Source organism: Martes martes (genome assembly GCF_963455335.1).
Source record: "Martes martes genome assembly, chromosome: 2".
In the NCBI taxonomy this organism is placed as follows: Eukaryota; Metazoa; Chordata; class Mammalia; order Carnivora; family Mustelidae; genus Martes; species Martes martes.
The window spans coordinates 79,943,076-79,955,639 of record NC_137889.1 but is presented as its reverse complement, the minus strand read 5'-3'; the positions used below and the strand labels follow the sequence as shown (position 1 = coordinate 79,955,639).

Here is a 12,564-nt window from a genome sequence, read left to right as displayed (position 1 = left end):
TTAGGTCTTTTCTGTGTTTTCCTTGTCTCTTATGAAGTCAAAAATATTACCATACAGACTATATTTAATGTTATTAAATATCATAGTACATTTATTGAGTCATATCTGAACAATTATGGGCTATAAATAGATTTTTCCTCTTTGTTTGAAACTTTGAGGTATTAAAATTCATTGGTCATTGTTATAAAACTGAACCACCAGGGGCACCTGGGTGGCTGAGTGGGTGAAGCCTCTGCCTTCGCTCAGGTCATGATCCCAGGGTCCTGGGATCAAGTCCCACATCAGGCTCTCTGCTCAGCAGGGGGCCTGCTTCCCCCACCCCCTCTGCCTGCTTCTCTCCCTACTTGTGATCTCTCTCTCTCTCTCTCTCTGTCAAATAAATAAATTTTTCAAAAAAAATCTTAAAAAAAAACAAAAACAAAAACTGAACCACCTCCCTTGGGAAACTTATTCTAATCTATGGAATGACATCTTGTTTTTGGAAAGAGAGAAAGGAGGAGATCAAAGGAGAAAAGGGAATGTTGCTAAGATAAACTCTTATTTAAGTTTTATTTTAACATTCTTTATTATTATTCAGCAGCTAAATAGGATCATTATGTAGGGAGGGAATAGAAAATGTTACCAGTATTGCATGATGTCAACGTATATTTTGAAATGCCAAGTGGGATAATAATAAGTGGGATAATATAAATCGTGCCCCCTTTTTTAATTCAAAAGAACTGGTAATAACTTATAAGAGTATAAAATTCTTAAGTCAATGTTTTCTTAGTGTCTCATTCATTGACTAGCACATAGTAAGAGGAGAAAGAGTCAGTAAATATTTGTTGAATGGACAAATACATGGATGCTTTTTTTTTTTTTAAGGTTTATTTACTTACTTGAGAGAGAGCAGGGGTAGGGATGAGGGAGAGGGAGAGAAAATCCTCAAGCCAACTCCCCACTGAATGTGGAGCCCGATGAAGAGTTCGATCCCAGGACCCTGAGATCATGACCCAAGCCAAAATTAGGAGTCAGTCACTTAACTGACTGAGCCACCCAGGCGACCCATGGATATTTTCTTTTTCAATTCACTTTCTCTGTTATATGGGAGAATCGTAGAAGCACTTGAGGGATACTTAGTGAATCTGTTCCACAGAAGCTCTTTTTTTTAGGGTTTAAACATGAACAAATAGAAAATTGATATTTATGTGTATGTGTATAGATAGGTAAATGTCTATGACTTTCTCAAGTCTAAGTTCTTTAAAGGCATTCTTTTCTATTTTCTCCATAGAGCTTAGCACAGTTACTTATATAACAATACATTTTTTCAATTCTAAAATGCTCATTTTTGTTTTTTACTTTTTCTTTTTCTTTAGAGAGAGAGAGCAGGCCATGAGCAGGGGGTGGGAAGGGGCAGAGAGGGAAGGAGAGAGAGAAACTTAAGCAGGTTCCATGCCCAGTCCTCCTTGGAGGGCTGATGTTAGGACCCTGAGATCATGACCTGGGCCGAAATCAACACTCTGCTACTTAACCAACTGAGCCACTCAAGCTCCCCTTTTCTTTACTTTTAAATAGCATTTGGGCATATAAGAACCTCAAATCTGTTTTCTTATTTAAGCTATTTCTTGCTTCAAAGTTATATTTGTGAGGCTAACAAATAATAGTAGACTAAGTTCCTCAGTGGTGTATACTTAGAAAATTGTCACTCACTGAATTAATTGCTCACCCAAGTGAGCACCTCCAAACCCACCTCTTTAAACACTGAATGTAGTATTAAGATTCATTGAATGTCCATAAACTTTAAAAATTTATTTTGTGATTTTTTGGTACATTGGACAATATTTAGTAGTTTGTGATCTTGAAAAATGAAAGGTCTTTCCTAGTACTTTTGGGTAATGGTATAGATAGAATATAATAAAATGTTTCAGTGTCTTAAGAGTTCTTGATTCAAATTGTAATCCTGTTTCTCCTGCTCCTTCCATAGCTTCCTGCAGATTTCACAAAACTACACCTTACTGATAGTCTCCACCCACAGGTGACGCACGTTTCTTCTAGCCATTCAGGATGTAGTATCACTAGTGATTCTGGAAGCAGCAGTCTTTCTGATATCTACCAGGTAAGAAAGTGTTTTCCTTGTCATTTGCTTCATTTTTATGTATGCCAAGGAGTTTTATGATTCTTAATTGATAGGATCTATAAAGTAAATATATATGTGTATATTATATGTACATACAGGTACATAAAATGTTAATGTTATATTTACAATATGTTACATGTTTTGTTATTTTATTATATGTTAATATGTTATAATATTTGTAATATAATAATGTTATATGTCACAAAATGTTACAATATATTATAATGTTATAATATGTTATATATATTTTATATATATAACATATAAAATATGTTATGTTTGTTTCAGGGAGTAGAACTACTGTCTAATTGTATTTGCCTCTGTTATTACCAATTATCAGAGTTTTAAATAGAGTGGTTACAATGGAGATGTTTCTCTTGACTTTAAATATTGTATAAAAATGACTACAGACATATAAGGTTTTTGATTCTTAATTAAAACTGTAGGGGAAAACTGCAGAATTATGCCATATAGTAAGTTTTTCTAATTAAAATCTTGAGATTATTATGATTAGATCAATGAATTATATATTTTTTTGCATTTTTAAATTTTGTATAGATTTGGTTATGTGTATAGAATAAATTCTTATGATACTGATGGATAGAAAAGAAACTAGGACTATGGAATTCCAAAACTGTTTTAAAAGCAAAATAATTTTAATTGGTAAGGAAGAGTTCATTGGCTTAGAATATGCAAATTTGGGAAAAGTGACTAAAATAATGCAAAAAAGGTCCGTTTGTGGAGAGGTCTTTAAATAAATGCTACTAATATGGGATTTTGGATGGTTTCAAATAAAAAGCACATAACACTGGCTTCTTAGGAATTGTGAATGAGATGACCAAGAAATGCTTTCCTTTAGAAAGATGATAGTTTTAGTATCATTGAAATATTCAGGCAGTGCTAAATTTCTATTTTAAAAAAAATACTAAAAGTAAACACTTAGAATACCATCAGGGCAAAAATATTTAAGTTCTAAATTTAGTAGATCTTAGAAAATTAGTTTTGTTTGAAGAAGGTAATAGGTATACACTATAATTCAGGGGTATTGTAGAGAGTTTACCAACTAATAATCGAAAGACACAAATGCAATTATTTGCAGATTTTTGGCTGATTAAGAATTTATTATTTTGCAATAAGAAATATTACTTGCATCTTTAGAGTAACTTTAAAAAATTCTAGTTTGATAGAAGATAAATGCAAAGATAGATACCTTACAGTAAGTGTTAACTTAAAATTTTAGGAAGTAATCCCATTCTTCAAATGTTAGAGGAGGAGAAGGTGGCAGATAAGGGTAACTTTGCTCTTCTCCCTCCACCCGCCAGTACTGCCTATTTTTAGAAGTTGATTTTTTAAAACATTTACTTAAGTATCCCTTATCCTAAAACAGTGAACAGTATAACTAAAGCTGTGCTTTATGGTAACTGAAATATCATGATAGAGCCCTTGTCTTCTAAACTTCAAGATGATTGTACTCTTTAAAGATCTGAAGTATATACAAACCTGAATGGAACTCCTAGAAGGCAAATTTATAATAAGAATGAAGTAAGATATCCAAATAATTTATTGGGGCATATTCTGAAGGGAATTCCAGCTTTATGTGTTTAACTCTTGAGTAGCCTAGGGTACGTTCATGAGGAAATTCTTGATGGTAAGGAAATATGTGAGAATCTAGACTGTAGGTGAGAACTCAAAATTGCTCTGACGTGGTCTGCCTGCAGCCTGACTTTATCTTGGAGTATATAGATGGAATAGAGGGTCCCTGTGTATTTTGTTTCATTTTAGTTGAGTTTCAAGGCTATTCATTTCAAATTTGATGGTAGGGATGTAGCCTGTTAAGTTTATATCCTTCATACGGAAAAAGCCATAGGCGTGTTTAAGGATTTGCTATTAGCTATACAAAACTAAACATTTAATAGAGATCCCTGATAGACCTTTCCATTATTTTTAAATCAGAAATTCTTAAGTTAAGAAGGAACCTGACAAATGCACCTGGGTCAGTGACTAGTCTTGTGTTTGAATCCTCTACTGCTTTTCTTTTCTTTCTTCTTCTTTTTCTTTTATTTTTTTTTAAGGTTCATTTGTTAATGTTTCAAGTTCTTACTTAAAATCTCATCAGTTAACATAAAGTGTAATATTAGTTTCAGGGGTAGAATTTAGTGATTCATCACTTACATACAAAACCTAGTGCTCATCACAACAAATACCCTCCTTAATACCCGTCACCCATTTAGCCCATCCCCCTTCACCTCCCCTCCAGCCACCCTCAGTCTGTTCTCTATAGTTACGAGTCTCTCTTATAGTTTGCCTCCCGCTCTCTTTTTTTTTTCATTCCCAATGTTTATCTGTTTTGTTTCTTAAATTGCATATATGAGTGAAATCATATGGTATTTGTCTCTGACAATCTACTTAATCTACTGCTTTTCTACCAGTGAAGCATACAGTTTATTCTTGAACATTTCGAGGGATGGACAACTATCTCCCATGGCAGCCATTAAATCTTTGTGTAATTATGACTTAGGAGGGCTCTCTTCTAAGTCAGAAAGTTGTGATATTGAAGTGAGTATAAATGCTTGTGAGATGGACTCAGAGAGATTGAAGTTGAATGCTGTGTACCAGAGAGAAAAGGGCAGAATAATACTTCTGAGAAGGTGAGAGGAAGGGGGCTCGAGAGCAAAGTGGAATAACTAGCTTTAAGAAGAGTAACCTTCCTCTGTCTTAAAAGGTGCATATTTATCATGGTATATGTGGGGTGGGGAGTTTGGGAGTTGAGGGTGTTTCTCTCTCATGGCTTCAGTTTTTCTCTCTGAAGAGGTGAGTTTATTTGTTGAGAGTAAGAGGATTGGCAGGTTGAGAGTTTTAAGCAGAGAGAAGTTTTGAAATAGAAGTTTCAGGGAGTAGGAGAGCAAATTGTCTAGAGTAGTGGAAGCTCAGTTGAGATGGTGCCATCAAATGCAGAGCAATTTCCCTCTGTCCTGTTAAATAAAAAGAAAGCAAAGACTTGGCTTCACCCAGTCCTGGAGTTTTGTTAAATGAGTGTAACACAAAGACGGATGAAGCAACATGCCAACCTCTTTTTAACTGCTGAGCTTTGTTTTTGCATGCCTTCTGCCCGGAGTGTTTTCTCCTAGGTTGATCCTTTTCTGCCTTCATTTTTAAGTAGTGTCTTCTCAGAGAGTTCTTTCCTTATTATTTTCTGAAAAGTAGGTCCTACATTTTGGTTTCTTTCCTGGCTGATCCTTTTGTTTAGACTTTGATTCAAATAATTATTGCTTTCTGTGTTGTTCTTTCTGCTTACTAAGATGACAGTTTCAAGAAGATAGGGAATTTCTCTGTCTCATCTCCATTTTCTCTTTAGAGCCAGGAAATTGTGGGCATTGGATAAAGGTGTATTGAATGAATGTGATTGAAATATTAGTGTTCACAAGCTGGAGGGGTGAAAGCTAAGCATAGAAGGTAGTAGAGTCTTAAAGACTGAAGGTCATGAGCTGAAAAAGGGTTATCTTGGAAACAGATGAAAGCGGTTGAAGGTAGGAATTTGTTGGCAGTAGAAAACAGAATGTCTAAGTTAGTGATATGAGATAGTGCAGTTCTAGCTATGATAAGATCCTAGCTACATAGTGTGATTATCAGAGCAATAGCTTGGTGGACTGGAAACAGTTGTTCAGAAATAGATCAATAGAACAGAGAAGTCAAGTAAAACGGAATTCATGTGTAAGTACGTAATATGTAATAGAGGAATCTTTACAAATCAATGAAGAATGTGATGGATTTTTCAATAAATGATCTTTGAGGTGGGGGTAGTCATTTTATAGTCTCACTTTTTTATTTATTTTATTTTTAAAAATATGTATGTATGTATGTATTTATGAGAGAGAGGGAGAAAGAGTGTAAGCAGGGGGAGGGGCAGAAGAAGAGGAGGAAGAAGAGAATCTCAAGCAGACTCCATGCTGAGCACAGAGTCCTACACAGGGATAGGTCTCATGACTCTGAGATCATGACCTGAGCCAAAAGCAAGAGTCAGACGCTTAACTGACTGAGCTACCCAAGCACCCCTGTAGTCTCACCTTATATCATAATTAAAATTAAATTCCATATAAACTAAAGAGTTAGCAAACTCTTAATGGTATAAGAATAAAAAAATTAATAATTAAAAGATCATTTGAGGCAAAGATTTAAAGTCAGAATACAACTCACTGGGGCGCCTGGGTGGCTCAGTGGGTTAAAGTCTCTGCCTTCAGCTCAGGTGATGATCCCAGGATCCCGGGATTGAACCCTACATCGGGCTCTCTGCTTAGCAGGGAGCCTACTTCCCACCCCACACCCCCGCCTGCCTCTCTGCCTACTTCTGATCTCTGTCAAATAAATAAATAAAAATCTTAAAAAAAAAAAAAAGAATACAACTCACTTATGCAGATTAATAAGAAAAATACTCAGCTCACCATATAACAATATTCAAAGAATAAGAGTAAGTAATTTGCAAAGAGTACATGTAGATATCTGTACCTTAAAATATTTCTAAATATATTAGTAATTGAGTATATGAGGATTAAATATGCTATTTTCCTGTCAAATTAGCACAGACTTTCTTACTTATAATAAATATTTACAGATAGATGGTCATACACTTGTTACGATTATAGTTTTTGGAAAGAAACCCAACAATTTTTATTAAGAGTTGTAAAATTGTTCCTGTCTTTTAAGCATAAATATATTTTTAAAGCCTATATTGAAACTAAAAAAATTAATATGTAAAATTAGGAACAGCATAATTTAAAATATACAAACATGCCTTTTGCAAGCATTAAACTTATTTCCAAATATATTTTCATACTTTCTACATATATATGGTTTTATAAGTAGTTCCTACTCCCTTGTCTCAGTTAAATTAGTATCAGCATTAGCATTCAATATAACCTTCTTCTACCGTAAATTTATATCGGGGTCTGACTTAGATACTCTTTGGGTTAAATATGTATGTTTGAAATTCTGCACAAAATTTATTTAAATCAAGAATGCTTAGTAAGCAACTGTTTTAACCATGGGGATATTCATGGTTTATTTAATAAGCAAAAACTTTTTTTCATAAATGATTTTTGATACCTGATGATAAAACCTATGTTGTAGTTATTTTTATTTTAGTTAAATAAATTAATTTTAGTTAAATTAATGATTCACTGGAGCTTTATGGCATTTAATATTTCTTCTCTTCATTTTCTTGATATCCTTTTAAAATGCAAAATAAGTGGAACTAGAGGGTATTATGCTTAGCGAAATAAGTCAATCGGAGAAAGACAACTATCATATGATCTCCCTGATATGAGGAAGTGGAGATGCAACATGGGGGGTTTGGGGGTAGGAAAAGAATAAATGAAACAAGATGGGTTCGGGAGGGAGACAAACATAAGAGACTCTTACTGTCACAAAACAAACTGAGGGTGACCGGGGGGAGGGGGTAGGAAGAGGGTGGTGGGGTTATGGACATTGGGGGAGGGTATGTGATATGGTGAGTGCTGTGAAGTGTATAAACCTGGCGATTCACAGACCTGTACTCCTGGGGCTAATAATACATTATATGTTTATAAAAAAATAAAAAAATTTTAAAAATGCAAAATAATATCTTAAGAACTATATTCATAATACAATATATGTAGTCCCTTTTGATTTCAGGAAATCATAGAGCTTTTGGCATTGATCTGAAAATATTACTAGTTTTTTTTTTTTTAAGAATATTACTATTTAACTATAATGTACATCTAAATCTATAATTTAGGACAGGAGTTGTTTGCCTAACTGAATTACATAAATCTTTCTTCTTGCTCCTGAGACAAATATAATCAGATACTTTTTAAATATAAAGTGCCTGTGTGCTTATCTTTATTTAGAATAAAAGGGTTTAAAAACTAGCATTAATCTTAGTAATATTATATTTTGGAGAAAGCTAGAAAATAGCAAGCATTTTATTTATGTTTATATATAAATACATATATTTAAAATTTTATGTTGTATGACTTAGCAAAGCAGAAAAATGTCATTGCTTTATTATATTTTAACTATTTTTTAGTAAAGTTGACAGAGTGTTACATTTTTACATTTGTTTGATGGGTACAACATAGTGATTCCACAAGTCAATAAATTATGCTGTGCTCACCGCTAGTGTAGCTACCATCTGTCACCATACAGTGTTAATATAGTACTATTGACTATATTCCCTCTACTGTCTGTAACTTTTATTCTCCTAACCTATTCATTCCATATTTGGAAGCCTGTATTTCCCATCACCTTCACCCATTTTGCCCATTCTCCCAATCGCTTCCCTTTCTTGCAGGCATCAGTTTGTTCTCTGTATTTATAGGTCAGTTTCTTCTTTTTGTTTGTTCATTCATTTTGTTTTTTAGATCCACATATAAGTGAAATCATGTGGTATTTGTCTATCTTTGACTTATTTCACTTAGCATAATACCCTATAGGTCCATCTACTATTATCACAAATGGCAAGGCAAGATCTAATTCCTTTTTTTTTTTTTTACAGCTGAATAATATTCGTGTGTGTGTGCACGCGCGCGTGTGTGCGTGCGCACGTGTGTGCGTGCGCACGTGCCCACACATGCCACATCTTTATCCACTCATCTGTCGATATATACACTTGGGTTACTTTCATATCTTAGCTATTGTAAATAATGCTGCAATAAACATAGGGATGAATGTATTAGTGTTTTCATTCTCTTTGGGTAAATATCCAGTAGTAGAATTATTGGATCATACAGTGTTTCTAGTTTAAATTTGTGAAGGAACCCCCATACTGTTCTTCACACTTACATTCCTACCAACAGTGCACGAGGGTTCCTTTTTCTCCACATCCCCACCAACACTTGTTATTTTTTGTCTTTGTGAATCTAGCCATTCTGACAGGTATAAGATGATATCTCATTGTGGTTTTGATTTGCTTTTCCCTGATGTTTAATGATTTAACTATTTTCTTTATGAAGACAGTCTATTGAGAAAACTAGGCAAAGTATTATAGTGCAGAGTATTTACTAGCTTGTATTGGTCAGAACTGATTTTAAGTCCCAGTACAATTACGAGGTTTGGTTTTGTTTATGTTGAACAAGTTATTTGATTTTCCTAGTGTTTTCTCATCTGAAAAGTAGGGGTAATAATCTTAATTTGCTGAATTGATGTGAAGATGATTATGTATTAAAAGCATCAAATGTAGTACTAGCTACATGGTGGTCTTTCAATGTAGGATCACTGTTTTTATAATTATCTTATGAGCCGTTTAGCCAGAATTTAATGGTCGCAATTAGCCTGAGACATTTTTTACAGTAAGAGGTTGCAGTATTGAACAGAATTTTTTTTTTTTTTAATTTTGCCAAGACAAATTGTGTGCAAGCTTCGTTACTGGGATGGGAGGAGGTAAAGATAAGCCAGTGCTAATATAAGAAAATATGTCCTCTTGAGGAAGGGACTTTTTTTTTTTTTCAAGATTTTGTTTTATTTTGTTTTGTTTTGTTTTATTATTTCTTAGAGCATGAGTGTGATGAGGGGTAGAGGAAGAGGGAGAAGCAGACTCCTCACTGAGCAGGGAGCCCGACACAGGGTTCAATCCCAGGACCATGACCTGAGCCCCCAAGGTGCCCCAGGAAGGGACCGACTTTTGAAGTAACCTGTAATGAGCTTTCTTTTCTTTCTCCTTATTTGAGTCAAGAACAGTCCTATGAATGGGAAGATAAAACTCTAGTTTGCCAATAAAACTAGGTTCACAGAGTTTAAGTAATTTTGCTAAAGTCACATTATAAACGTCAGAACTAAGATTTGAATAACTAAACTCTAAGTTTTTCGTTTAGCAAATGTAAATTCAGTAACTACTTGGTTCCAGGCACTCCTAAGCTGGGTACACTTCTGTAGGCCAGTTGGTGTTTGTTCATTAAACTTTTAACTCCAGTCTCCAAACATTTCATTGCTTGTGAAACAGTAATATTATGGAATTAGTAGACTCCTAAAAAATTGTTTATCAAGTTCTATTTAAAAGGTATTATTAAAAGGAATTCTGTAGGGGTGCCTGGCTGGCTCATTCAGTACAAGATGTAACTCTTGATCTCAGAGTCGAGAGTTCAAGCCCCCATTGGGCCTAGGGCTTAGTTAAAGATTTAAAAAAAATTAAGGGGATTCTGTAGTATTTTAAAATATAATGAACATTTATTTTTAAAAAATAAGTTACTGGTTTAGTGAGTGTTATTTCATGAATAATTTGTTTAAGAATGGAATACATATAATAGATAGAAAACAACTAATGATCATTTACACACATGGGGAGGGTTCATTTTTGAAGAGATTAATCCAATTCCCATTTTTTAAAAAATTCTTTTAAAGATTTTTTATTTATTTATTTGACAGACATCACAAGTAGGCAGAGAGGTAGGCAGAACGAGAGGAAGGGAAGCAGGCTCCCTGCTGAGCAGAGAGCCCGACTCGGGGCTAGATCCCAGGATCCTGGGATCATGACCTGAGTTGAAGGCAGAGGCTTTAACCCACTGAGCCACCTAGGCACCCCAATCCAATTCCCATTGAAAAGTCTTTGTTCTGGGATGCCTGGCTAGCTCTGTCAGTAGAGCATGTGACTCTTGATGTTGGAGTTCTGAGTTTAAGTCTAGTGTTGGGCATAGAGCTTATGTTAAAAAAAAAAGTCTTTGTCCTATTTAAGATTTAAATATAATTTATTTAAACGACAGTAATGATTTATTTGGGATGGTATGAAATATCTTTTTATCTCTTACTGTATGTTAGATGTTTAAAAATTAAAAACTGTAAACTATATAACTGTTACTTAAAAGTTTTTATTTATTTATTTATTTATTTTAGAATTAAGCAATGGTCTTTACGGGAACCTATTATACAAATAACTGAACACTTCCATGCAAAATATTGCATTTAAATGAAAAAAATTTTTAAGTACTAACACACATATTGCATGGAGCACTGGTGTTATACGTAAACAATGAATCTTGGAAAATTACATGAAAAACTAATGATGTACTGTATGGTGACTAACATAGTACAATAAAAAAAAATAAAGAATGGGGAAGAAAAAGAAGTTAGAAGTTATTTTTTTGTTTTGTTTTTTAATTTCTGTCTCCAGTAATGTCCCTTCTTCACTCTAGGTTCTTATTAAAGAATATATAGAGGACTAATTATATATTTGAAAATATAAGGTGATGAATAATAATCTTCAATGTTAAGACAAAACTGGTGTGAAAATATAAACATAGCAAGCATTAGCACATTGTCACATTTCTAGACCTCAGAAATAAAGTGGTGATAATAACAGGGCTAGTCTAATTTCTCTGATCACAGTCTTGGCATACCACATCATATCAAGTTCTACCTCAGTTTTATTGTGCAATCTAGAGACAGTTGAATTCTGAATAAATTGGGATGTGTGTTTCTGAGTGTGCCACAATTAATTCTGTAGTCTTACTGCTCTCTCACCTAGAGCACCTCTGCTGATAATGGTCATAACCCCAGCAGTAATATAAGACCATTACTTACAGAGCTTTTGTAGACATTAGATATTCCATTTTTAATTATTCTGTCTTCATTAGATATTCTGTCTTCACTTACTTTCCCCTTAGGTTTTTCTTAACATATATACGTATTTTAGTTCAGGAAGTTGTACCTAAAGAACTAAAGGTGATTAAAATTCTTTTTGTTAAACTTTAGAAAATATTAACACCTGTTTGTACTGCTTTGAAAGGTAAGATTAAATGTTACATTTGGCAGTATAAACCAAGACTTGAGAAAAGTTAAACTTTGTTGATAAAAAAATAGTAAATTTTTTCTTTAAATATTGACTAAGCTGAGTTATAGAAAAAGTATAGATCCTTATATAAGCCACATTCATATGTAAGTATCTGTTACAGAGAGATTAGGTTTGGTTAAGACTGTAGAGTCAGAATCCTGGGTTGTGATTTGGATTCTGCAGTTTATCAATAACATGACCTTGGAAAAATAATTTCTCTTTACCTGTATGTTTGAATAATAGTAAAAGTCAGTAACGACACTTACTTAATAGGATTGTATTGAGGATTAATGAGCTAAGATACATAAAACAAACCAGTTCCTGGCACATTGTAAGTATTTGGTGTTAGATAATGATGGTGATGATGATCAGGCTCAGCATTTTAATGTTTCTCTCTTTCATTTTTAATGTGTTTTGTCTATTCTTTTTTTTTTTTCCTAAATCATACTTCTGAGGAAGTTTTTTTCTCTCTTTTTTTAAATTTATTTGACAGACAGAGATCACAAGTAGGCAGAGGCAGGCAGAGAGAGAGGAAGGAAAGCAGGCTCCCTGCTGAGCAGAGAGCCCGACTTGGGGCTCGATCCCAGGACCCTGGGATCATGACCTGAGCCGAAAGCAGAGGCTTTAACCCACTGAGCCACCCAGGTGCCCC

At 34.0% G+C, this 12,564-nt stretch overlaps 1 protein-coding gene across 1 annotated transcript in view; it reads left to right on the top strand.

The window, feature by feature from the left end:
* Positions 1-12,564, top strand: part of RAPGEF2 (Rap guanine nucleotide exchange factor 2) — a 239,931-nt gene that overhangs the window by 185,467 nt on the left and 41,900 nt on the right. The window contains exon 7 of the mRNA XM_080797491.1: positions 1,964-2,095. Coding sequence (XP_080653617.1) covers positions 1,964-2,095 — 132 coding nt within the window. The remainder of the gene's footprint in view (positions 1-1,963; positions 2,096-12,564) is intronic.